General features: G+C 48.5%; 1 protein-coding gene across 4 annotated transcripts; it reads right to left on the bottom strand.

Annotated features, from left to right (window-relative positions):
* Positions 1-965: 965 nt before the first annotated feature.
* Positions 966-27,792, bottom strand: DCTD (dCMP deaminase). Of its 4 annotated transcripts, none has more exons than XM_060085910.1 (6): positions 27,581-27,792; positions 25,688-25,802; positions 24,967-25,102; positions 5,490-5,606; positions 4,048-4,144; positions 966-2,116 (listed from the first exon to the last, which is right to left on the bottom strand). In XM_060085910.1, the coding sequence occupies exons 2-6, from the start codon at positions 25,793-25,795 to the stop codon at positions 2,038-2,040; spliced, it is 537 nt and encodes a 178-aa protein (XP_059941893.1). In that variant the 5' UTR covers positions 25,796-25,802; positions 27,581-27,792; the 3' UTR covers positions 966-2,037. The 4 variants fall into 4 exon arrangements, with proteins under 4 accessions (XP_059941893.1, XP_059941894.1, XP_059941896.1 ...); XM_060085911.1 differs by lacking the exon at positions 27,581-27,792 and adding an exon at positions 27,298-27,443; XM_060085913.1 differs by lacking the exon at positions 27,581-27,792 and adding an exon at positions 27,115-27,273.

The following is a 27,792-nucleotide window of genomic DNA, read 5'->3' on the forward strand; positions in this document are numbered from 1 at the left end:
GTAACCTCAAAGATCATTGATCACCACAATAAACGTTAATAAAGAAAAAGTTTAAAATATTGTGAGAATTATCAAAATGTGACGCAGAGACATGAAGTGTGCAGATGCTGCTGAAAAAATGGCGCTCAGAGACTTGCTCCAAGAAGGGCTGCCACCGACCTCCAATACGTAAAACACGCAGTATCTGCCTGTGAGGTGCACGGCAAACCCGAGTTTTGCTTTTCGGAACTTTCTGGAACTTTTTTTCTGAACATTTTCGATGTGAGGTTGGTTGAATCTGCAGATGCAGAAATCCGCAAACACAGAGGGCTGACCGTACAGGGCGCTACAGCCCCAGACATATTTACGAATGTGACATAAACAGTGACACACTCCTTGCTAAAAGGGCTCACAACTCATTCACAGCAACAAAAAAATCTAACATATTTTCTATCTTTAAATATCTTTACTGATTTCTTGCTTCTATATACCTTTTGTTCTTGTTTTATGCACTTCAGAGCAGAGGGCAGGGGGTTTGGAGGAGATAAGAGAGAAAAAATCTGAGGCGAGGAAAGGAGATTTAGAGAAAGAATACGGTAGGAAAGCAGCAGATAAGCCAGCACTGGAGACTGGAGGATTATGGGAGGGAGGAGGCCTGGGACCTATCAGGTGGCGGAGATGACCTGTCAGTTGGCCACACCTGAGATAGGAGCAGGGCACGCTGGAGAGAGAGAGGGAAGAGAGCCTTCCCAGACATCTTCAATCTGGTCCATAGAGACACATAGCCCTTCAGCCCTGGGGAAGGCACACGGCATCCGTGCCTCAAACTGTTCTCTGAGCATTAAAACATATGCAGTGTGCTTCACAGACAACACAGAAATGACATGCCCCAGAATATGGAATCCAAAACCTCAGAGACAAAATAAAAACTCATAAAGATGTAAGAGCACTTTAAAACGGTCATGATCTTGAGGATAAAGAAACCATTTTCTCAACGAAGGTACTGAGCACATTTAATACAAATGAAATGAGATTAAAGACAGGTGCACTGCTACCCATCCCCCAAATCGAAGTGATTAGGAAGGTGAGATGTGTGTCAGTGAAGGCAGGGCGCCAGGAGCGCAAGTGATCTCCTGTCATCAAGAGATCTGGACGGAACTGACATCTCACGTTCATTTCACTTACAGGACAGGAGACAGAAGCCCTGGGAATCAACCGTGCTGGCACGTGCAGCAGCGGTGCGGGGCTCCGCCCCCGGGCAGGGTGTGGACCTGGGGGCGACGCAGGGCGACGGGCTGCCTTCCCCGGGAACGACTCATTACTCAAATAAAGTAATGTAAGAGCTCTGTGTCACCCACAAAGCCAGAGTAACAAGCACGAACAGAGGTCCCCACCGCGCAGAGGCAGACCGCGGCACCGCCCTGTGGGGAGCAGGACAGCAGGGCGGGGAGAGCACGCCCGCTCGGTTGCACTCGTCATCTGCCAGGACGAAAGCGCACCCCGTCCAGGACTTTCGGGCGGGCGGCTGGGCGGCTGGGGGCTCCCTCAACTCTCGAAAGCAAACACTTAAATGCTACTGTCTTGCGGCTCCTTTCCTTTCCCCAAGGGCGTTACCTGTGATGCTTCATTCGGGCCCGATGTTCAGATCAGCGTGTCTGCTCATCCCGGTAGGAACCCAGCCACAATTATTTGTTTGTCCTCCCAGCACACGTGGTGTTGAAGAGCGGCTGTGAAACGCGGTGGACGACGCACGGCTGACGCCCTTATGCGCAGCCGCCAGCGTCCCAGCGAATCAGGAGACAGGAGGGGAGGTGCCCGCCCCAGCCCCGTGCGCACCCACAGCTCCTTTATTTTAAACCCTAAATCGATAGTTTCAACAGATGCAGATTCCACGTGACAGGAGAGCGAGTCAGGAAGATTTGAGCTTTTACATTCTTTAGATGTCGACTTTTGCCGACCCGGTTATTAAAAAGTTATGTGTAATTTTAAGATGAAAGGCATTAGCAGCCTCTTAGAAGAGGATAATCCCAATCTTCTGGAGATTTAATGAGCTGTAAATCACTGGAGCTTCTGACTGGGTCTGCTGTTAATTGAATCAAAGTCAATGACAATCTGGCTGCACTTTGGTGTGAATTTCCTAAAGGTAAGAAACAAAACATATAAAGATATTATCTAGTGAGTAGTTAGAGCCATTTGTTTACTTTGGCTTAACCTACATTTTCTGCGGGGAGGAAAAAAATTTCCCGGTATTCGCTTGATATTTTGTCTCTATAGGAGCCAATTACTGTGCACCATACCGAGAGAAACACGGACCGGAAAAGACTAAGACAAAAAAAGATGCATGGGGCGGCTTGGTTTCTGTGTTCGTCAGCTAGCTGAGTTCATGAATTATCGGGAAGTCAGAGGATTTCTAACAAGTTAGCTGCATGACATGACATCCAATGACTAGTTTCCCCACCAGATTTATCTTATTGTCTAGGAAATTTTTGCAGCCAACTTGGAATTGCTCTAAAGCAAAAAAAAGAGTAAATTTTCTTTTGCTCTCAATACAAAACAACCAGCTCTAGTGGAGTCATTTTTAAAATCATGTTCTATAAATGCAGAAGTAAAATAAACCCATGACATTTTTTACTCATTAATATACCTTCTCAAGCAGGTGAAAAGAACATACATGAGGACTAAACATTCTTTAAAAAAAATCAGTATACAGTAAATATCTAATTAGTATTATGTAAATAATTTGTGTCTCAGAAGGCACAATAGTGCAAAAGATTCATTACATATAACCTATATCCCTAATGAGTAATCCAAAAGGTTAGGTATGTTACCAATTACAAGGACCCCAACTGCGGACACAAATACTATAAAGGAACTTCTTCAAAAGTTTTCAGTCTAAAAGAAGTTTCTACCAGAAACCAACGGTGGTTGAACTGACTTGCAAGTAACACATACCTCCCAATCTGTGCCTACCAAAGGTAAGCATATAAATCTCAATGACTTAAAAATCTCAATTTAAACTATGACTGTAAAAAGAATTCCCAGTGTTCCAACCTGGCAGGTTATTTTCACCTTAAATGTTTTATGCCAGAGTTGTTACATCTGCAAAATTTAAAAAGATTTAATGTTAATAGTATAAAACTTGTGAATTTTAAAATTTCTCACTACCAGAATAATTAGTTCAAGCCCTGGAAAGCTACTAAAAGCAAAGTGTAACCATTACACAGATTGTCTTCAGTTACTTCTGTCACTGCCCGTAAAAATCTACCCTTAGAATAATCTTTAGAGCCTCAGCCCATCATATTTAAAAAGATGCTTCCTATATCCAGACAAGACTCTAATCCAAAAAAGATACATGCACCCCTATATTCATAGCAGCACTATTCACAATAGCCAAGACATGGAAACAACCTGAATGTCCATCGAGAGATGAATGGATAAGAAAGATGTGTGTGTGCGCGCACACACACACACACTGGAATACTACTCAACCATAAAAAAGAATGAAATAACGCCATTTGCAGCAACATGGATGCAACGAGATTATCACACTAAGTGAAGTCAGAAAGAGAGAGACAAATACCATATGATATCACTTATATGAGGAACCTAGCATATGATACAAATGAACCTGTCTAGGAAACAGAAACAGATTCGTGGACATAGAGAACAGACTTGTGGTTGCCAAGGGGGAGGGGGGTGGGGGAGGGACGGAGTGTGAGGTTGAGGTCAGCAGATGTGAGCTTTTATATACAGGATGCATAAACAACAAGGTCCTACTGTAGAGCACAGGGAACTATATTCAGTACCCTGTGATAAACCATAATGGAAAAGAACGTATACATATATATAACTGAATCACTTTGCCGTACGGCAGAAATTAGCACAACATTGTAAATCAACTATACTTCAATTAAGAAATAATTTTTTTAAATAAATAAAATAAATAAAAAGATGCTTCCAAGTGTGGAGGTCAGGCATCCCAAGTAGAAATTAAACATCAGACAAGGTCAAGTGTGTTTTCTCCATCAGGCCTTCCAGTACCTTCTCCTCCACGTGCCTCCCACTCACCTGAAGGAAACCCCGGCCATTTTAAACATGAGCCTCGCGGCTGTTGTCTCTTTGCTGTCGTGGTATTTATCAGACATGAAAATAACTTCTTTTATCCCTTAAAAGGCAACAATGAAAGAAACCTCATTATGTGCGCATAGAGATACAACAACAGGCACGCGGACAGAAGCCCTGGTGGAGTCTGATTAATCACCTTTCCTGAGGGTGCGAGCACACAATGTCCAGTGACTGAAATATGTATCTGCTGCTCTCAAATACAGCAGCACATGGATTCTATTTAATCTGCCCTCCAGTCTTTATGGATTTTTTTAAATAAATGCAAAGTGAAAACATGTCAAATAGTCAAGCCTTGATCCGATTAACAAATTTTCTTTACTGCAGGCAATCAAATATTCTTTATTCACAAGGCAACAACTCCTAACTCAAGAGGCTAACGGGGGTGGTGGAGAACACTGGCAAAATCAGAGATGAGGACCACCGCGCTGCCAGGAATGCCTCTGCAGACCAATTCAAGCCAGCTCGACAGAGGGCAGATCTGTTTCCTGCCCCTGTCTGACCAGGCAGTTCTAACTTGAGGGCCAAGAATCTGGAGGGCACTTGACCATCACCCTGCTCCTCCACGAGGCTCAGAAGGGACCACAGGAGGCTGCCCTTCCCATGCACCTGCCGCCGCCGCCGTGCTAAGGATGGCGAGGAAAACTCGCGAAGGGTCGTGCACCCCCAGGGAGGGAGCCCATAAGACTCCTCAGCTGAGATCCTTGACCCTGATTCCACCAGACCGCTTCTGCTCAGAGATCAGGGCTCGGGATGAACAGCCCCGTTAAAGCACACATCTGGCTAACGTGATAAGTCTGTATGTAAATCTCAAGCCGAGAGCTTCATGGAGATAAAGTGTAGCTGAATCTTAGATGTGACAGTTTGAAAAAGGTGAAATATTCAGAACACAATGGTGCAGATTTATGGTAACCGTAAATGTAAGAAAAACTTCAAGTTGTACCATTTGTCTTATGACATTTATATGCAAAGAGATGTTTAGGTCCTCATATATCTACCATATATTAGATACAAATTAAAATTTCATATAGAGACTCCCAGTTGACCTTGTTTCTGACAGAAGTTCATTTATCTCCCTCCCCGCTAATCTATGCAAAATATGTCAGAGAATAGTAAACTGACAGTAATTACATGCAATGCCGGTGTTGTTTTTTGGCAGCTTGCAGTTTAGGAAGTTGCAAACTAAATTACAAACATGCTAAGAAGCACAGAGGATGCAATTAGTCTTAGAATACCTGGCACCATTCAAAGACAAAACACAGGAAATATCTTGCAAAGCTGATAGTGCAGTTAATTTAGATCTAAACAATAGCGATTTAAGATCAAACACATCTGCAGTGGGCAGGCAGCAATGCAAATGTGACAAATGGGAACGGCCGGGGTCCTACCTGCCTGGATGATGAGCTTAGCACATTCATTACACGGGAACAAGGCGACATACATGGTACAGCCTTTCACGTCTGCTGAGTTTTTGTTCATAATGGCATTCAGCTCGGCGTGGCACACTGTGGGTTGGAAGGAGAAAGAAAGGAAAACTTAGGTTGCAAAAGCTCATGAAGAACTCGCTGAGTGCTGAGGCATTCCGTTGGCCCCTATGAAATAACACAGATAATAGACTCTCTTTTTTTTTTTGCGGTACGCGGGCCTCTCACTGTTGTGGCCTCTCCTGTGGCGGGGCACAGGCTCCGGACGCGCAGGCTCAGCGGCCATGGCTCACGGGCCCAGCCGCTCCACGGCATGTGGGATCTTCCCGGACCGGGGCACAAACCCGTGCCCCCTGCATCGGCAGGGGGACTCCCAACCACTGCGCCACCAGGGAAGCCCTAGACTCAATTTTTAAAAAACTAATTAGAGACGGAAAGTACTGAGAAATGCGGGCCATGTGGTCTGTTAGCACCTACAGCAGCCAGGAGGGGCCAAGGTCAACTGTCCTCACCCACCCCAAGCAGAGCAATAGCTCACCGCTCCACAAGACCCACAAGGTGGGGACGGAACCACCAGCACAAAACGGCTCACTTGTGGGCTGATAACGCACACGCAGGGATATTCGCCAGGGCCACTAAGAGGGCAAAGAGCAATCTTAAGAGCAAGAGAATCAGGAAGTGAAGCTGAGCATTTCTGTCCCCAGGGATCTGCTGCACCTCATGGTCCTCAGCCCACACACACCAAAGAAAAATGCCACCGGATAACCAGCAGTTTGTCTTCCCTACAAAAAAACATCCGTCCACTTAAGGACCGTGGAAAGTCAAGTTCTTGCCAGACTGGTCAGTGATCCCCAAATGGTGATCCAAGGTCATCCCCAGCCTTGCCGGGATTCAAGGTTGGGGAGGCTCCCTCCTCTCCTGTCCCGCACCTGCTGACGCCCACCCATCTTCCCAGGCTGCTAGGCTAGGTGTTCCCACCACCTAATCCACGGGGTGCTCCTTTGAGGGAGCTCGTAGTATTCACTTCTCAGATCTACTCCAGAATCCCCCACCTGCTTTGTGAGGCTGCTGTATTGACGTCTAATATCATTACTTACGTTTCTGGGTGCGTTCTCTAAAACTCTTCTCCTTGTGGTGGTGACTCACAGCTTTGTCTGCCTGGTGGAACCCCCCAAGGAGGAAACCGCCATGTCTGTGTCCCCCACCTGGAGACTGTGATGGTCTGGGGTGTGGCCTAGGCTTTGGAATTTTTCAGAGATTCTCCCTCATGACTCTAAGCTGCAGACACGTTTAGAAAACACTGCCGTGTAGAACCCTCTCATATCTGCAGGGGACCTAACACACTCTAGGCACACGAGTGCTAGATAAATGTTTACTGAATGAATTACCATCTGGCCCTGGTCCAAATCATACAAAACTTCTAATTATAAACATGGGGGCCTTCGAAGGTCTCCCCCTCTCTCTCCAACTTATCAACCTCCTACCCGGAGCACCTTCTTCCAGGAGCACTGAGGTTGCAAAACAAAGAATCTTGCCCACCACCCAGTTCTACAAAATCAAGTCATCAGCCACGGCAGCCACTGACCTACCATGTGCCCTGAAAGGAATTCAGGACAAAGAACAGGAGGACGCACTCTGTGCTTTGGGAAAACAGGCACAACAGGCCTTTAGTTAGATAGGAAAACTTAGGTATCAATTCCAAGAAAATATTTTTATGAACCCAGATTCTTGCATCTTCCCATACTTAGGAAAGCACTAAATCCATTAACTGAGATATCTCTTCCCTGTGACTAGTTATACTCTATGCTGATTGCACAAACCCCTCAGCCGAAATCATATATATGTGGACCTCCCTTGCTACCTCTTCAGAGCTGTTTCTCAGAGGTCTCTGAGAGGCTGTCTCCTGGCTCTGGTCCTCAGTAAGACCCTGAATAAAACTCAACTCCCGGCTCTTACGTTCTGCGTTTTTCTTTTAGTCGACAAGGCCTAAAAAGAAGAGTGGCCTAAACTCATGGCTCTTGTATACTTTAGCTCGGATGTACTCACTCAGTCAATGAACTTTTACTGGGGGCCTACTCTGGCTCAGATAGGACACAGACCCTGGTCCACCGTCCTCCCCAGAACTCCCGTCTTCAGGGGACGTTGTAAGTGTCCCTGTGAGTCCTGCAGCAGCTCTGCTATCCTGCAGGCAGAAAGCTGAGCTGGGGCCTTCTCAGGAGACGCTGGCGAGTGCTCACCTTAGCCTATGAACACCACGATTTAGTTGTGTGTAGAAATGAACAGTCTTTGGCATTGTTAAGAAAATCTAAAGGGGAAAAAAAAAGCCGTGCTTAATCAGATCACAGCCCATCAGAGAACAATCCTCGCTGGCTGCAGAGGGACCCGAGCCTGGCTCCTTGAGACCTGGTCCTGTAAACCCCGAGGGGTGGGGGACCCTCAGGGCTGTCAGGGCACTGGCCTCGGAGGGGCCCCCTGGCCCCATTTCCTTCCCCAGTGACCGAGATGTTCCCAAGCTGGGATCAACACTGCTCAGTGTTGAAAACAATTAGAGGTACTTGTTTCTTTTATTTCCCCCTTGAGGACAGAGCCCAGGCTTCTAGGTTCTTTGTAACTCCCTCAGAGCCTAGTGCTGTGCCATGAACATATGGGTGTTAAATAGTTACTGAATGAATAAAGGAGGAAATTCAGATTCCAATTCTTGATGGCAACGCTGGGAAATACAGAAAGTCCTTAAATTCAAATATCAAAAATATGCTTTCCCACCTAATAACTATGTTTTGATGGTGCTGGTATTAATATTCAGAACTACAGTTTCTGAATCTGTTAGGAAACTCTATATCGGCCTCTTATGAATCCTAAAAATTGTCACATTGACTACAACTATCTTCCTCTAATTCATCCGAGGCAGTTTGGGGCAAAACATAACATTATGTCTGGATTCATTAACGAAAATGAAACAGATTCTCTCGTGCAGCATCCGACACCCCTGTGTAAAGGGTGGTTTATAGAAATAATATGCTGGACTATAAACAGACTTCCTTTCTCTTAACCACAAAGTCACAAGACGGAAAATACAAAGCTTCTTGTTAGAGAAACAAGAGGTCTACCGGGCATTTAGAGCAGCTGAGGGCCAGGCGCACGTGAGGCTCTGTAGAGGAACAGGTCACAGTCCACAATCCCACACGTTCAAAGCCAGACAATGACAAGAGCGAAACTCGGGCGTCCCATCCACACCTCGCCGCTCTCGTTCACCACTGCACACCCCGAACTCAGGCGTGGCGAACACCCGCCCCAGCCACCTGGCACCTGCTTCCCGAGCCTGCACCTGAGGGTCGAGGGGAGGAACCCCCGGCCCAGGAAGCCCCTGACACTCAGCCGGGCCCCTCCCACCTCGTGGCCCCCTGCGCTGTGGGTCCAGATCCTCAAGTCTGAAAGGCTGCGTGTTTGTGGCCTGGCTGGCCTCTCGGCACCACGGCCTCCAGTCTCTGCGGCCCTGACCCTCGCTTCCCCTCCAAGACCGCCCTGTGTTTCTCTCTGGGGCTGATCTGCCCAGGCGGCACCAGGCAGACAGGCCTCGGGCCCCAGACTGTCCTCTGGGCAGACCAACGTGACTGACGACTGTCCATTCGGCTTGTTTAACGTGGGCCAGTCAGGGTGGAGGCCGGGGATTCATTCACCTGGCCTGGCATCTCCACTGGTCACTTAACAGGTAACCGCTCGGAGGAGGCCGCGCCAGGCCACAAGGAGCACCCAGCAGCTGGGCTTGCCTGCGACGGGCTTGCTCCAGGGCCCTGGCTGGCCTGAGCACAAGGCCGAGCGTCCTTCCCTGTATTCGCGTCCTCTCAGGCAAGTCTGGAAAAACAGCTTTGCGACGCGAGTCAGCCCGGGGTTCAAGGCCCGGTCTTGCCACTTAAAAGTTGTGCTCTTTGGTTTGCAGGAGTAACAGTGGCTCCAACTAACTAAATAAAAGCAGTTTTTACAATCCCAAGGGAATCCGGTTTTTAGCTTTTTCCCCATGTGTCCAGTTTCCTTCCTTCATCCTCTAGAACAGCTGACCTTCTCCAAGACAGGCTGTCGCAACAAAACATGAGGCTTCTCTCCTGGTGTTGCCAAGGGCCAGGCCCCGCTCTCGGCAGCCCCTCACCAGGCATCTCCTATGATGCGGGCTCCCGCTGCCCCATTTTTCTTCTCCTTTACACACGTACACTTAGTCCCCATTCTGAAGAGGCTGCCTTTTCGGCACTTTGGGTCTCTTTTCTTCTTCCTTTCGAGCTGAAACTGTCTTATCTACAACTGCTACTCTGTTTTTAAAATAATCACCTCTTGGCATTATGACGCATAGAGAACCTCTAGTTTTCTGTAAAACAAGGCTTTCTCAACTGTAGGTCGTGAGATCAGTTTAGTGAGTTATGAACAGCATTTTTTCCTCCTTTTTAAGGAAACAGGTGGAAAGAGAAGGGGCGAGATCAGAATGCATCCCACGTGGCAAGGTTAAGGAGGTGCCTGAAAACTGTTTCAGGTGTAAACTATGTTTGCCGTGTCGCCATGTAAAAAGCTTGAGAAATACCAGTCTGTGGAAACCTGTTGGGCTCTGTGATGTGCTACCACACGCATACAACCAACTACTAAAAAAACAAAAACAAAAAACTAAGCCCTAATTTATAGCCTCTGCCGATCTCTGTGGTGGAAATACTCCCGCAGGGCTAATTCCAAGCCCCCAGCGTGTGGTGCGTAGCTGGGGAGAGACGTGATGTGTCGGGGATCTGCTCTGTGAGCCGACAGGAGGCCGTCCCCACACCCCGCCGGGCGGCCTCGCAGTTACCTAAACCCAGTCCTTTTCTGGCTGCAATCTCTGGCTTCCCTGCTCTGCTGGCCCTTGATGCGTGACCACCCCACATCACCTGCTCTAACCCTCTCAGCATCACCAGACCACTTCTCTGTGGGTCCCTGTCCTGCTCTCACATTTCTGGGCATTTCCCAAGGTTCAACCCTGCTCTTTCGTTTTCCTCCCATAGTCCTGGACTTTAAGGATTCATCCATCTGTAGATTCTCAGAGAACAGATCTACTTGTAAAACCCTGAAATCTACATTTCTAACCCCAATTTTCCCCACCTTCTCTGCAGGCCTCTTCTTTGGGTGGGCTGAGTCTTCTCTGCAACTTTTCTCACTATGATAGAAACACTCCGTAGATATCTGATGGCACTAAATTAAAGAATACATTTATCTTCTTTGAGTTGCTGGCGTCTTTATGATGTGGCTTCGGAAGAGCTGCAGCAAGAACTACAAACAGGCCTGAGAACAAAAACCAACCACGGAGGATGGCTCTGCTACTGACCTTGAGATAAGCCCAGTTTCTACATTCATAGCAGGAATCAGGACCAAGTATTCCAAAGATACACAGTGTCTAGAAAGTATTCAAAAGACAGCTAAATTGTTACATACACACAGGAAGACAACTTTTCCATTAACCTAGAATTACTCGTCTATGGCTGAGCAATAAGCAAAAGAAATCTCCAAATACTACATGTCTATCTGTTAAGCACAAAGAGTGACACAAGAACTTTCAACAATTCTTCACGTTGTTTAAAAGGAAAAGAATCAAATGCTGAAAATATCACATTAATGTGTATGAAGTTCTTGACTGATAGAAGGAGAACCTCTGTTTCAGGTAACTATAAGACAATTCACATGCTTTGGTCTTTTTTTTTTTTTCTTTTATATTACTAACTGTCAGAATTCAGAACTGCATTAACCTTGGCCCACTGAGAAGAGACTGCATAATTAGAAAACTGTATTTTTCAAATTCTCTCTTACCAGGGCTTGATTAATCCTTACTGTCTCAGGTAGGCGTTTCTCTAGAAGTTTGACAAATTAACAGGATATATTCCATCCTTGGTTAGATTTAAGAGATTCAACATTTTATAGATTTAACTTTCATCTCGTTTCATGTAAGACTAATACAACATCTATTTCAGACAGTAGCATTGTTAAGGTTACTTAAATAGGTTTAAAAAAAAAAGAAAAGAAACCTCAGAATAAGGCTATACAATTGCTAACTGCTGCAAAAATAATTTAATAGTGTGATTCTACCCCAAACTGATCGTCATGTGGCTACCAGGACATGATGGGAGATACTGGGGCCTGATAAAATTTGGGGTCAGGAAAACTATGTTTCTATTCCAGGTAGAGAAAGCCTCCAGCTTGTTTATAATTCCTCATTTTTAGTAGCATAGGATTTTTACTTGAAGAAAATGACTTCCTGGGGCCTGAGGGTTATTCCACCAAGGCTGACCTGGAAAGTGGGGCAGCCTGGTGACGCAGCTGGGTTAGGGGCAGGAGAAAGGTCCAGACACGGAGCACCTGTGGAACTCAGCCTGCCCTGCCCTGCCTTCTGCCAGCGCTCTCCAGGCTGGTCTGCACAAGCGTCCTCGGCGTCCCTGGGGAGCGCCCCCGTGCCCTTGACTGATGGCTGTGATGGTTCTCGGGGCCGGGCGGCCACCTGCGTTCTGAGCACGGACACTTCAGCTTGCTGCCAAGAGGGAGGGTCCAGACTCGAGAGCCAAGAAGGGTGCGCTCAGGGCCATGAACAGATGGGACGCTCCAGCCTGCAATTAACAACTGACACAAAACGGGGTACCCGAGTTCAAGGTTGACCCGTGCATTTAAAAAAATAACGCAACGTTAATTTTTACAAGATACTCCACTTCTGTTCTGATGACAGAGCTCTTGGTCATTACTTCTTGAAATCAGGGTCCAAGTGTTTTGACTTCTGGCGTCATACAGGGATCAGAGTGGCTGAACCGGACCCGTCTCTCTCGGAGCACGGGTTCCCCCCTGCTCTGGGTGCCCCTCAGGTGCCCGATGGAGGCTGCCACTGAGGGGTGGGATGTGCACCCACTCCTCTAACAGATCCATTTAGGGAAGCGCTTCCCTGCTTCAGGAGTTGGGACGGAATTTCAACTACTTATTTCTTAATTATTGAAAGATGTCCTGACAGGGCCTCATCTATCACCACCAGCCTGCAAAGGACCCATCCTTCAAGTCAAGAGCTAAACAAGAGAGTAGCCTCCAGATTTAACCTTCCCCAACCTCCCACCCCCAGCACCCCACAAAGGTCACAAAGTGTTCACTGTCACGCTACCCCCAATCCAAAGCAAACACTGCCAGAATCTGGCCCCAAACAACGTCACCCCTCTGCCTCACCTGCGCTCCATGAAGTTTCCATATTGGTAGGGCAGTGACTGGACTCGCTATCGAGTTTTCCAAGGATCTGAGGCTATGGTGGGTAGGGGAGAGGGAGAACCGGCTCAGGAAGGGACAACTACATTACTTCTCCGAGACAAGCCCAGCGGCATGGGCCTGGTGGACCCCCCCCCCCGCGCCGCGCTTCTCAGCCTCTGCCCCAGAGCCCCCGCCATGGTCTTCCTCTCTGACACCTGCTAATGCTCCAAAGCCTACTTCCCTCCCACGGCTTCTCACATAGACCTCTGCCCGTCCCCGTCCCCCCTTACTCCCGCCGGAGGAGCATCCCTTGGCACCGGGCTGCAGCAGGGAGGGAAAGTGGTTTCCAACTGTAGACGCCTCCCAGAAGCGTGTCATTCTAAGTCTTGGTTGCAGGCAGAGCGCCTACAGGCCTGGGCGCTGGCACTGCAGGAGCTGGCGGGTCCCCCCTGCAGAGCCCATGCCCCGCCAGGCAGGAGACGCCCAAGCACGGACAAACCAGAGCCAGGGCTGCAGGCACCACAGATGAAAGGCCACGGAAGGCGGGAAGTGTGGCAAAAACCCAGGAAACGAGGGCTTAAATGCACCGTTTGTAGACAGAGGGGACCTGAACCGCAGGCAATATTGTTCCTGCAGAAAAATGTATCTGGATTACAGATGGCTTTCAGAACCAAGGGGGCTAAGACCTGGCATCTGCCTACACCGGGGCACCAGGGTTCAAACGCAGCCTCACTCAACGACGAACAGGAACATGAGTACCTTCCCTTCCTAACTCGCAAGGTTACCATGCCGAGCACGGGAGGAAAACGCTCTGTGAACTACAGAGAATTCTGCCGGTGAAGCCACTGTAACCAAGTCAGAACTGCACGTGTTTTCTGAGAACAGCGGCGTCCAGTCCAGCTGGGTCTTGCTATGATGAAGACCTGTAGGAGCCAGGAGCAGGGTCCTCCTAAGCAGAGGCGACAGGTGACGGCACTTGGGCCTCACCTGGCCACACCCCAAACAGTGGGAACCCCTCTGCTGAGAACTGGACGCGACTGCCCCGCCATCCCCACCCCCTGCACAGTTAGTGGCTTTTCTGTTCAGAAGATAAAGCAATTGCGCGCCCCTAGCTCCTGGCATTGAGGGGCGCATATTTCCAGTGGAGAGGCGTCTATTATTACAGTCTAAGGTTGTACGTGAAGATAAAAACAAGGAGTAGTGATAATGCAGAGGATCCCAGCCCTGCCCCTGGAAAACATCTGGAGTCTGTTCTGTTACCACCCTGTGCCCAGAGAGGAGGTCTCTGCTGGAAGAAAATGACAGCAGAGGGGAATTCCGGCCAGATCTGGGATCTGAAGAGGATGAGCTCCCTCAAAAGGCAGTCGGCGTGGACACACATACGCTACGAAATGTGAGACAGAGAGCCAGTGGGAAGCAGCGCACAGCACAGGGAGCTCAGCTCGGTGCTCTGTGACCACATGGAGGGGTGGGATAGGGAGGGTGGGAGGGAGACGCAAGAGGGAGGGGATATGGGGATATATGTATATGTATAACTGATTCACTTTGTTATACAGCAGAAACTAACACACCATTGTAAAGCAATTACACTCCAATAAAAACTAAACTAAAATAAAAATAATGTAAAAAAAAGAAAAAAAGGCAGTCAAATCCTCCAGGCTCTGCATGAAGCCTCAGGTTCAGCCACCCGTGGCCCAGGCCACTCCTGGAACAAGGCTTTGGGCTGGTCCAGAGACGTGCCAGAGCCCCGCCTCCTCCTGCATCACCCCAGCCATCTCCTCAGACTCTGCCCCTGCTCCCAACTGCTAGTTCTGTGAACGACCGTTTGCATCCGGTGAAGCCTCAGCCTCCTGGCCCATGAACCTGAAAGAAAAAGACCTACTTCACTCTGTATGACAGCCTCTAGGTCCATCCACCTCACTACAAATAGTTCAATTTCGTTTCTTCTTATGGCTGAGTAATATTCCATTGTATATATGTGCCGCATCTTCTTTATCCATCCGTCTATGGACACTTGGGTTGCTTCCATGTCCTGGCTATTGTAAATAGTGCTGCAGTGAACATTGTGGTACATGAATCTTTTTGAATGATGGTTTTCTCAGGGTATATGCCCAGTAGTGGGATTGCTGGGGCATATGGCAGTTCTATACTCCAATAAAGATGTTAAAAAATTAAATTAAAATTAAAAAAAATAAAAATTGTGATCTTTCACACACACACACACACAAAGACCTGCCTCTGAGACCCGCCACCAAGACTAAAATCTGTGATGAGCACAGCACAGAAGATGGACTTGGTAAATGTCGGTGCCCCCTGACCTCTCCTCCCGGGCTGCTTGGCTGAGCAGACAGGAGGACAGGCGTTTTTCCTCCCTCCCTCCCCTGCCCTGGTCCCCATCCCCTGCCCCCTTCTCCTCACCGCCTCTTGCTAAGGCTGCTGGCAGCAACTCAGGGCACCCAGGGGATCCACTTAGCCCCAGTGGTAGTGCTTAGGGCTAAAGAGACTTCTGGCTGTGGTGTTTCAATTATTGACAATAAAGCCCCCAGAACTCTAATTACTTTGCTTCCCTGTGTGCTAAGGATGCACAATCAGGTCAGAAGGAGGAGGGAGTGGAGACAGTGCACCTCATCGAGGGGTGAGCTGAGCCCACCTCCCTTCCCACTGTCCACGAGCGATACATACATTGTTTGACGTCTAATATGTACTGAGGAAGCACAGACAGAAGCAGAACAGTCACCACTGCTGGACAGCGTCGTGACGGAAAGAGCCACTGTCAAGCTTCAAAGCTTCCCTCTCGGGGTAACAGCTTTTCAAGGTGAACCGGGACTGACCAATGGGCACTGGAACAGCAGTCAGGACCTGTGTTCTAATTGATCCCAGCTCTGCAAGGCACACCTCGGGTGACACGCTGATCCTCATCTGGCATGGAGAAGACAGGGCTTACCGGATCTAACTCAGGGCTCCCAGGAGAGACCACACTTGCGACCCTGCCCTACATTTCCCAGGCGGCCCCGGCTCCCTGCCCCACTCAGCCACCTCTCGTCCCCCTCCCTCCCCTTTCAGCTCCTGACCACCCTCATCCTCCATGAAATGCTGCAGTGGGTCACGTCTCCGCCTGTGACTCCACGAACGGAAGGTCGCAGGTCGGCTGTCACCCGCCCGTCTGCCCTCGCCTGGTGTCCTCCCCTCACTGCTGATCCTGAGCTTGGGGGCCGTCCCTCTCACATCCTCATCCATCTCCCTCTCCTGGACCATCCTCAGCTGCAAGCAAATGCGTGCTGTAACGACAGACAAACACACCCGGACCCTCCCCTCGGACAGACAGCGGACACCTCTGCCTTGGCCCCTCCGTTCTGGCCGCCATCTGCCGTTCTGCTCTCTTCCCAGACATCTCAAAACCGGATCTGCATCCGCCCTGCCCATTTCCTCACCTTCCGCTCTTCCTTCAGCGGCTCCAGTTTGCCTTCCAGCCCGCCCGCCCCACGGAGCTGCCCTCTGCACTGCCATTAGGACTTCCGCGGTGCTAAACCCCACAGGCGTCTTCCCACCTTCCCAACCTCTCGGCAGCCTGTGGCGTGGCCGGCCGCTCCCTCCTTCTGGAAGCGCTGCCCTGTGTGCTTCCCGATGCCACAGCCCTTCTCCGCGGGCCCTTCCGCTCCCCCAGCCGCTGCATGTGGTTCTCAGGGATCTGGCCAGGGCCCGGCCTCTGCACCGTCTCCCTGCATCTCCTCGCCTACACCCGTGATGCCACCCAGTGCTGACACGCCACGCTGACCCGGCTGTGCGCTCGCACCCCCTCCCTGGGAGCTCTTACACACACCTCCAACCTCAGAGGCCCACATCTCCCCGCTCCTCCCCTCCCCCAAACCTAGGCGCTCGACCAGAACCGTTTGCAAGGAGCGGCTCTCCCTCCCCAGCCCCGCGTCACCAGCCCCTGTGACGCTGCCTCCGGAGCACCCCCTCCCCCCTCCTCCCCACTGCCCTCTCGCGCGGCCTCCTGCAACTACCCCTGACCAATCCACTTCCCACACCCCCCAAACTCCTGACCCCGCGGGCCCCCAGCCTTGCCCGCAGCCTCACCCGCTAAGCTTGGGCCAGACGGTCTCCTCGGTGCACGGGGATCTAGAGCCTTCGTCCTCCAGCGCGTTCACCCAAGCATCTCTCTCCGTGAACGCTCTTCTCATCCCCAAACACCCACTACGCCATCTCTACCTGACGGGGGCCCATCAAACCCTTCAGATCTCTGTGTAACAGTCACTTCCTCAGAAAGAAACGTTCAATAACATCTGTTTATCCCGTTCATGTCTACCTGCCCCACCAGCAGTCTGCAAGCCCCTTGAACACAGAGAACATGTACATTATTTACTGCTGTAGAGCGCCTGGCACAGAATACATAAAATGGATGCCCTGTAAGTATCTGCTGCGTAAATGAACTACAAGTGAACATACTCGGAAAAATGTCATGTATTATAAAATATAGTTACAATTTTTAAAAAGGAAGCAAGACGCCTCAAGGACTCACTAACAGACAACTCAAACTGATATGAGAAGATGACTCATTTGTATTTATTTCAATTTCTAACTCAAGTTAGAAGTTATAACTCAGTCGCAGAAGGAAAAAGGACAGGAGGAATTCTGCTTCCCTTTTCCACCTAAACTCAAAATTAATGGCATTTTGAACAAAGTCTTTTAATTGTAGAATTTAAAAATTCATGCTCACTTATCATATTCAATATTTTAAATTTACTATGGCATCTATCACTTGAAAGCACAGAGATGAAATTTACACCTCCACGCACTGGCTACGACCTGCGCGTCAGACGGCATGAGCAGAGAGAAGACGGGCACATTCCAACCACCTTGCTTTCACCAATATTCTCCATTTATCAAGGGATTTCCTGAAGCCAGGCCAGTATCCATGTTTCAATAAGCACCACCACATGGACTGATTCACAAAAGGATTTCTCAAGTCCTTTCTTTCTATTTGGTCTTAGAATAACCTCCTGTCTCCAAAGAGTGCTAAGTGTCTCTCCTCTCTTCATATATATTTTCTTGTATTTACGCACGGGGTCCTTTTTCTTCATTGCTGTCCTCCAACCTTTTTTCATCCATGTTTGTGGGGTAACCTACACTCTGTGTACCATCTCCATCGATTTATATTCGTCTCAGAACTGGAGCAGATTTGAATCACTAGAAGGGGGGGCGGAACAAAGCCTGTTTCTCTCTATTAATTTGTCCACACGCACAGACGCACAGTCCCTCTGTGTCGCTGCCATCAACAGCTGTTTACTGCAGCTTTCACCCCAGGATGCTTCCCGGACACCCTTAAAACCCCTTAAGCAGAGAAGCAGTGCCCTAATCAAATAAAACCAAAGCTATATTGTTTAATTTTTCCTGAGAACTCTAGAACTGGAGGAGTCCCCAGTGATCATTTATTTCAAAAAGATATTGAGAAGTGAATGTCAAGTCATGTATCTGACAACCCCACAATCCCTGGGTTCATGTACATACACCACCCCTGGAGCCCCGGCTCTGGACAGTCGGTCTAGGATTCTCTCACTTGAACCTGATAATTGTCATTTTAAGCACTGTGGAGCTTTTCTTAGACAACATGCATATTAAAGGTTTGTATAGTACCACGCAAATATGAAACAAAAGTCCTAAGAAGTAAAAGTAAAAGACAATATAAATAGTTGTAAAAATCTCTGGGAACCAGATTTTATTGCCTATTTCTGGGAGCAAACTGTATACATATATATATTCTACTTTAATACCAGTATTAACATAGCTTTTGAAAGACAGACTCTTGATGAAAAAAACTCAAAACAAAACCTTAATAATTCAGGCCAATTTCAGAAAAGATCAATCCAACCCCACATAACTGACAGAAGAGACCAACAGAATAAAGACTCCAAGGTTCAAGGAGTGACAGGTGCTCCCTGGAACCACGATGATGGCAACCCTGAGTTTCTAAGCACAGGCTTATCAACATAGAGAATTAAAGAAGTTATATTTATCATTCAGATAATTAATGAGCTCACATACTTAATACAACCTAAAATAGGTTGAGTGTGGCCCTGAAATTTTGTTGACACTACAAATCTCTCAACAAACCTTTTAAAAAAAATAAAAAATTTAAAAAAATAAATAAAAATTAAAAAAATAAAAAAACCTTTTATTTAGAGAGATTGTACAAAGACAAACTTCAGCCCCCTTCCTGGTCATCAATTTGGAAATCACTAACCTTGAATGATTTTTAAGTTTTACTATAAACGTCCATGAAGTAAACTGACTTTTTATAGACAAAGACCATTATGTGTATTTTCATGGGTAGGTCTGATCCTATAGATAAGCATTTGAGCTTTTCCTACATCTGCTCTTCAGGACAGGTAGTTACAATACATTGTTACTATACATCCCTTGTAGACATTCATGGTGAAACAGTAATCTCTAGCTCTTAGAAAATAATTAGCCCTGAATTTATAGATTAAAATGTATAGAGAAAAATCAAATAAATGAACAAAATCATGATTTATTCTTTTCTGAAGGCTGTTTATAAACACTTACACCTGAAAGTGAAATACACTTATGTTAAGCTGGTTAAATTTCAGGGGGAGCCTCATTCATAAGCCGTTGTGTTTCCCTGTTTGTCTAAAACACCACACGGTGGGGCTTCCCTGGTGGCACAGTGGTTGAGAGTCAGCCTGCCGATGCAGGGGACACGGGTTCGTGCCCCGGTCTCGGAGGATCCCACGTGCCGCGGAGCGGCTGGGCCCATGGGCCATGGCTGCTGGGTCTGCGCGTCCGGAGCCTGTGCTCCGCAACGGGAGAGGCCACAACAGTGAGAGGCCCGCATACCGCAAAAAAAAATAAAAATAAATAAAAATAAAAATAAAACACCACACGGTGAAATACGAGTTTGCCCCTCTTTTCATAAAAACAATATACTTTATTTTTTTACTGTAAACTTGCTCCAAGGTTTTCCATTGATTACACCAGTTATTTTGTACAAAAGTCCCTAATTAGGCCCACTGTCAGGCCACAGGTACTGGATGGCGAGGCAGGGGAGGGATGTTGGGTCGCCACCAGTGAAATTAGAATTCTGCAGGAAAAGAAACAGCAAGTCATCAAATCCATGGATCTGCCTAACAAAACCAGAGGGCATTCAATTCCAACGGCTGAGGGAACAAATTTGATCTTAATTACTAAGAAGCTCTTACAAGTTGAGAGGAAGTTGCAGCTTAAGAAGGATCAGCCTCCTAACTTCTTGATAAATTAGTTTCTCAAGACTAACCTTTTGGATGCCAAAGAAATATATCACATGCATGGCAGTCAGGAAAATGTCAGTGTTCAAAGGGGTAAGGTAAATGGCTAAGTAATCACTAAAATGACATCTATGCATGCTTAACAATATGCTAAATCTGAAAAATAAAGATTGCATTTAAATATAAAATTTAAAGAAGCACTGCCGCACGCTGGCAAAACTGTTTCAAGCTGCCACGCTGAACTCTTGCCTTAATTAATTTCCAGCATTTTCCTTCCCAGCATTATACTTTTTTTTGGGGGGGGGACCACGCTGCGCAGCATGTGGGATCTCTCAGTCCCCCGACCAGGGATCGAACCCGCGTCCCCTGCAGTGGAAGCGCAGATTCTTAACCAGTGAGAGTTTTCCTGCATAAATATGAACCGACTCTGGAAAAAGTCTCATGTCTCCATGTCTGCCCGATGCATCAGAGTGCAGGGCTACCCCCCATCTTGGGACATCGAGACTATGGTCCCTTCCACGAGTGCGATGCAACAGCCAAAGCAATCCTGGCTTCTTGATTGATTGGGATGGAAGAGGAGGCCAAGCAAAGAGGCTGCTTCCCCACAAATTCCTTCCCCAACGGGAACCAGCATGGCAGGAAAATGCATTCACATTTGATGGGCGTGGGCGCTCTGTTAGAAACGTGAAGTTTAACAATGGCTCCCAAGGAAGCAAGAAGTTGGTTCTACGCCAGCACTGTGGTCTGTAAACCATGTCATCAAAATTGGTTATGAAAACCCAAGGAAAGAGTGATCTCTGAATTACCACAAGTATTTCGCCTCCATTTTATAAAATTGGTATTTTGATTAAATGTGCTTCACTCTGATGAATCCCACAAAGAGAAAGGAACGGAAAGTGTCAGCTGAGTACTTCATTCTGGGGATAGCAACCGCCCCTCATAAAAATTAAAGTCTTCCAAAGTTCTTTTTCATGGTAAATTAGATATATCTGCTCCTTTCCAGTTTTTTTTTTCATTGTCATTCATGTGAAAAGGTGTCACTATAATAACGCTGACTTCTTCCTGACACTCACTGCTACTGACATCATACTATCTTTTGGATTTCTCAGGAAAAAGATGAGATAAAAGGCAGTTTCCTTGGCAGGGGGAATTTTCATTTTCCATATTAATACCACATTATAATCAAATCGTTTCAATGAAGTTTTGATCCTAAGCCTGGAAGAACAAAAACACCCTTTAAAAATGCCTCTCTAGAGACACAGCCCAGAAAAAACACCATCTTCCTGCTCTGTTCCGTGTATTCTGTGTTTACCTCCCCTTCCACAGAGTGTCAATCAAGACTAATGACTTCCAAACTTACACAATTAATAAGGAGAATTAAGCTATATATGTTAACCAGTAAACTTAAACTTACACAATTCCCAAGCTCCCCTTGGGAGAAATGTGAAGGGAAGGCAGACACAAACGGCTTCCTGCTTCGTCCCAGGTGCAGGCCACCACCTGAGCTCTCCACCTCTGGGGGGCCATTTCATCGAAACCTCTGTTTGCTCAAGTGCATAGCGAGAAGCAAATGGGTGGCCCACTGTGCTGCCATCTACCCCCTTCAGAAAAGCCGAATTCCCGTGCCCCCCCCCGCCCCCGCCAAGGAAGCACAAAGCACTGGCCTCCGCATTAGAAGATGTCACCCTGCCTGTGTGGCATTGTATTAGTTACTTAACGTTTCTGGGCCTTCAGGTTCCCATCCATGAATGAAGCGGGTAGCTTAGACCCCGTGGGCACAAACCCCAAGGTACCACTGAGGTTCTGCCAGGGCTACAGGGACAGTCCACAGACTGGCAAACATACATCTAGCACTTACATACACTTTTTTCCAAACATCAGTAAAGTTCAGATTAATGCCAAGTGTTACTGATATCAAATAGCTTTTTGTCATCATGGATCTTCTTACCCAAAACATACTAATAAAAGGTATGATCTCACTTTTGTGTGGAATCTAAAAAACAAAAACAAGCTCACAGATACACAGACCAGATGGGTGGTTGCCAGAGGGGGGAGGGGGGTGGGAGAAATGGGCAGAGGGGTCAAAGGTACAAACTCCCAGTTATAAAATGAAGAAGTCCAACAACAACACAGTCCTGCACGCCTGAAAGTCGCTAAGAGAGGAAGTAGGTCTCGCAAATCTTCATCATAAGAAAAAAACTTTGTAAACATATCAAACACTGATACATATGAATCATCATGTCCTATACCTGTAACAAATGTAACTTTGTATGTCAATTATACCTCAGTTTTTTAAAAAAGATACTAGTAGTTTAACTAGCATTATATAGGGGTCTTGGAAGGGTTTTTTTGACATTAAAAGAGGGTCCCCATATACTCAGAAGAATTAGGAAGCCAGTGGTCTGGAATCTAGATAACCTCTAAAGCTCCTCTACAGGGATGGACCCAGAGTCATCCCTGAGACAGCCGCCCAGCCACCGTTAATGTCAGTGAGGAAAGAAAGGGTTACGCCCACCCAAGTCCAGACACGATCACTTATTTTTTTAAATTAATTTTCTTTAAGTCTTAAAACAGAAAAAAAGAATTTGCATTTTAGTCAATTAGCACCAAACATTTCTATTACACCAAGGCTACCTAAACATTTACTTCTCTGTGACCCAAAATCCCTTCAAAAGATGAGACCGAGTGGATAGTTTACAGCCAGTCATAGTTATTCAGACTTAAAGCCCATCTTTACATGTATTATGATGGTAGTGATACTAAATGCCTTTTAAAAACCATTTAATACGTTCTCCGACTTTTACGGTACATCAAATTATAAGCTTACTCTCGTGAAAGAAAACTGTCTACATTCTAACACGGCTACATGTAAAATGAATAATTGATAAGTAAGGGGCAAAGAGCTTTGAAAACCTAGACGTATCACATGGATAGTAAAGAATAATGCACACAGACAACCAGTGCCCTGAAACTCAGCAACCATTCAATAGAAAACAATCAGTGGAGCTGGACAAATGCCTATGTGGGTTTGTTTGTTTGTTTTAATTCCTTCTGGAAAGGAGCTCTGAAAGGTACTCTCCAACTTGGACAAAAGGCAAGTGTCTCAGAACAAACACAATTAGCTACTGGAGAGGTTCTGGATGTGGGAAGTCGGGGGATGGTAAACGTGCTGCAAAGCCTTGGGCTTCTAGGTCACTGCCAGAAATGTGCCTGGGGCTCATGGTGATTGAAGGAGGCACAGGTCCCACGGGAGAGCCACCCGGTAACCAGTGAGGACCCCTCAACGCCGTGCAGACCACCGGCATCGTTTTGCAACCAGCCTCAGCGTCACAGACTGACACCTCCCAGGAATTCCTCTACAGGGAAGCTCAGCACCAGGACCCACAGCCCACTGTCCTGACTCAGTGAATATGGGCTGGGGTCCTTACACACTTCACTGTGGACCTTGAATTCATCAACCCTTTCATCTTTATATGGGACCTTGAACTGTCCTGTGAAAAATCACCTTTGCGTGAGCCTACAAATAACGAATCGTTTCCCTTCTTTCTCATCATTGAAAGCATACAGAATCAAAAGCAGGATGACCACAAGTTTCTAAAATACGCTGGCACATCTTTCCCGCGCTCCACTCAGCTATAAAGCTGAGGCTGAGAAGGCAGTTTGACCCTCTTTTCCCCGGGATCCAACTCTTCCTCCTCTGACAAGGGGGCGAGTTAAATGGACTAACCCGACGATGAAATCCCCTTAATCACTGAACTGTTTTATTCCCTGAGAACCTGAGTGCTTTGTAGCTCTCCCCAGTCTCATTCCTCAATTCCTTCTCCACCTCCAGGCACGTTTTTTTCTCTTTCTTTCAAAAACGAAGCAGTTGCCCTGAAGCAGCTTAGAAAGAAATTTATGGGGCTTATTTAACATGATTAAGGTCCAGGAACATTAGTAAAAATATATAAATTAGGCTACATGTAGACTTGGAGCTCTTCGTGAGAAAACTCCAGAGGAAAACCTAGCAGGGAAGAGGCAATGAAACAGAAAGGGCTCACAGGACACTTGACCCTTATTTCCTGAAGGCACAGCTTTCCCATTCAGATGGCCCGCATCTACGTTACTTCCAACAGAGGCAGTCTGTTCATTTCCAGACATAAATTCAGGTCCAAACGTTAAGAAAATTCTGCAACCAGCATATGCAGCCCAATGCACCTCTTTACAGCATTAGTTGCATATTCTCCAGGGAGTTAAAGGAAAAGTGAGGCTTGGCTGGTCACTCCCAGATGATCTCTGATAATCTCTGAAGTGAGTCCCCCTGGGGCTCAGATAGCCAACAGATTATAACAAGCATCCTCCCCTAATTTAAAGATGAAAACCAGAGTTGGCCAGGCCAAAGGTCTCGCATTCCACGCATCTGGCTCACGGTCTGGCCAGCGCCCACCCTGGGCTTGCGGCGCCCGGGGGAACAGGAGCAGGCGACTGCATCATCCCTCTCCTGGTGTCCAGCTCACAGCTTGTGTCCTGCTTTCCAGAGATGAGCTTGAGCCAGATTTACTCAGTAGATGGAAATGCACGCTGCTTCTCATCAGAGCAAAGCCCTGGCCAGTACTTGGTTAGCTGGCCCCGCTCCCAAGTAGCCAAGAAACAAATGGCAGGGCCACCGTGCCCATTTCACAGCCACCTCCCCCGGGGGCTGTGGCACTCTGCAGAGAAGCCCGCCACCAGTGAAACACGCGAGGCCCACGACAGAGCCCTGGCCCCAGGGCCAGGCTGTGTGACCACTACCACGCCTCCACTTTTTGGCTCTCTTTGGCACTTAAGGGAAATTGGGGTACTTCAATAGGATTTTTTTTCTTTCCAGCTGTCGGTAACAACTGAAAAGGAAGATGATGCTTTCTGACCATCTACCGTTATTTAAGCACTCACCGAAGCTATGACACAAGCAGAATGGAACACACAGCATGCCCTACCGTAAGGGTATTTGGTATCCAGTATACTCTCCGCTGTCCTCCTCCAAGGCAAGAGGTCATCACTGCATCCATTTGGCATTCCATTGTACCCAATGCCCACAATCTTGTTTTCTGCATTCACGATGCAGGCTCCGACCTACAGGAAAACATGCCCAAAGGTTTGGTGACTTCGGGTGGCTGGTCTGCCACTGGAGAGGCAGTAAGTGAGACCAGAGGCCTACAGAGCTCCAAGATGGGCACGCAGCTTCTGGAGGGGCCAAGAGCTCTGTCTCCTTGGGGTACGAGAGGCAGGGAACAATGGCATGTGACAATTTACTCTCTCACAGGGAGGTGAGCAGGCAGGAACGCAGCACGGAAGACAGCAGATTTACTCTGCTTTTTGTAAGTTGGCAGGTGTCCACTAAGCCTCTTCCTCTTGTAATTTGCTCACCTGTAGGTACCTCCGTGTCTGTGAGTGTCCAAACATTCTCTTTAAAACTCACTTACCCGGCTTCCCTGGTGGCGCACTGGTTGAGAGTCCGCCTGTCGATGCAGGGGACACGGGTTCTTGCCCCGGTCCGGGAAGATCCCACATGCCGCGGAGCGGCTGGGCCCGTGAGCCATGGCCGCTAAGCCTGCGCGTCCGGAGCCTGTGCTCCGCAGCGAGAGAGGCCACAGCGGTGAGAGGCCTGCGTACCAAAAAAAAACAAAAAAAAAAACAAAAAACAAAAAACTCACTTACCTGGGAATTTGGATCTTTGCTCCTCTGTGCCGATAAGAAGGCCACTGCCATGAAATACTCAGGCCATTCCAAATAGTCATCACGTTTTTTACAGGGAATTTCACTCATGCTGGGTCTAGAAGAAAAACACAACAAAATAGCAGTGGACAAACACATTTTGTTCAAACTGCTTTCCAGTTCAACCCAAGCACATTTCAACTTTGGATCTCCAAACTCAGACAATTTCAATTTTCATTTATCAATCAGAAATCACAGCACATGAACCCCAGACGGTCTCTGGTCTTCAGAAAAAAAAAAATTAAGAAATTAAGTTACTATTTCAGAAGTTTGGATTCAGCTTGTATGGCTGCGCATTCCCAGATATTACATCTATTTACTGCTTTCTCATAGGATTTTTTTGCCAGTTACTACACATGCCTGCCCTACAGATCATTGTCATCCTTTACCGCTCTCTTATCAAATGGAGCCAGCAAAACAGGGAAAGGGAAAAGAGAACACTTATTGATCATCTAATATATTTCAGACACTGTTGAAGGTTGTACACATCATCTCACTGAAGCCTCGTTCTGAGCTAAAGGTAACTAACACCCCTCTTAGAGAGAGGCTCAGAGAATAGAGGTAACTCTCCCTAAACCACACCGGATTATTCTCCACGCCAGCTGGATTCCATTTGGAGCTGTCCCAACTGTGGTATTCATGTGTGCCTTCCCTTTCGCTTAGTTTCCCCAGGTGGGACAGACGTTATCCCCTCTGCGTACTGAACCAAAAGAGGAGAAACGATGAAGACTGCCAAGTGCCGTGAGTAAGGCAAGATTTCGGTAACACTGCGCTCTACTCACGGGCAGGCACAAGCGTCTCTCCAGCAGGGAGGGAGCCCTGAAGCGACCTAAAGCTTCCAGTAAGGGGGGTGGGGGGACCCTTTCAAGGGAGATGAACCAAGGGCAAGGAAGGAGGGCAACGCAGAAAGCCGGTGGCTCTCAGGGAGAAGTCTGACTTTAATGTCAAGGGCTGAAGGAAGGGGAGGCTTTCCCAACAGCTGGGCTTCGGGACCCAGCTGTGAAGCTGACGCGACCGTGCAGCACGTCGGTGCCTGCTGGGAACCTGGTTACCCACTAGGTACGCTTTCCCGATCCTAAGGGTCCTGTAAACCCTCTTAACGCAAAGCGACCCTGGACGGAACTGGTTTACCACGCGGTTTAAGGGGCAGCATCCAAAACCGCGGCTGGGGCCCCGGAGGGGTGCTGGCTAGGCAGGAGGCCAGGCGAGGAAGGAGAGCGGAGGGAAGGGAACTTACTACCGGCCGAGGGTTAGCGCTCGCTGGTGCCCTGCAGCCCCACTGCAGAACGGACCCAGGGAGACACGTCTGGTCACCGGTCCGGCCGCAAGCCACGCTCCACCCGCCCCTCGAGGCCGACCCCGGGACGCACCCACGCCGCCCCGTCGCCCACGTGGCAGCTCCTCTCGGACGCCCCGGAGGCCGCCGCGCGCCCCGCGAGGTTGACCAAGCGCCGCCGGCCCCGCGCCGCTTCCCCGGCAGCACGTTGGGCCGTGAGGGGGCGTCCCCGCGGCCGCCCGCTGCCCCGGCCGCCCCTCCGCTCCCGGCCCGCGACCTGCAGGTCAGCGCCCGTCCCCGCCGCCGTCCCGCCGTCCCGCCGTCCCGCCCGGAAAGGAAGTCGGCGGAGGAGGCGGGGCCGCCGTGTGGCCGGAAGGTGGCGGGGCTCCACGCCCAGGTCGCCGGCGCTTCCTCGTCCCGGCCGGCCGGTTGCGTTCCGGGCCGGTGCGCGAGCGGCCGCGCCCGGGCCGCCCGCCCCCTGTGCCGTAGCGGCGCTTGGGCTCCGCCCTTGGCTTCCATCTGGCGCCCGCGAACGCGCGCCGAGGCCGCTGGGCCGGCACCTGCACGGTCGCCCCGCCGCGCCGGGTCCTCGGACGGCACGGCTCGGCTCGTAGCCGCGCCCAGGCCTCCGACTTCTTGGAAACAGCTGCAGTTTCAGATCTCGGAATCTGAGGGTCGTTTCAGCGGTTGCTGGCGAGGGTTTGGGGGTTTTCCTCCCCACTTTGTTCGGGGCAGGACTAAGGGGAAGCGGTTTGGGCCCCTGGAGCGGGCC

The sequence above is a fragment of the Mesoplodon densirostris genome, chromosome 20 (assembly GCF_025265405.1).
Source record: "Mesoplodon densirostris isolate mMesDen1 chromosome 20, mMesDen1 primary haplotype, whole genome shotgun sequence".
Taxonomy (NCBI): Eukaryota; Metazoa; Chordata; class Mammalia; order Artiodactyla; family Ziphiidae; genus Mesoplodon; species Mesoplodon densirostris.

Coding starts and splice junctions, on each gene's coding strand:
- DCTD (XM_060085910.1), bottom strand. CDS start 25,795: ATGAGTGAAATTCCCTGTAAAAAACGTGATGACTATTTGGAATGGCCT. Junction 4,145..5,489: donor TAAGCTCATCATCCAGGCAG/GTAGGACCCCGG, acceptor TTGCCTTTTAAG/GGATAAAAGAAGTTATTTTC. Junction 2,117..4,047: donor ATGGCCGGGGTTTCCTTCAG/GTGAGTGGGAGG, acceptor TCTTACCTTTAG/GAAATTCACACCAAAGTGCA.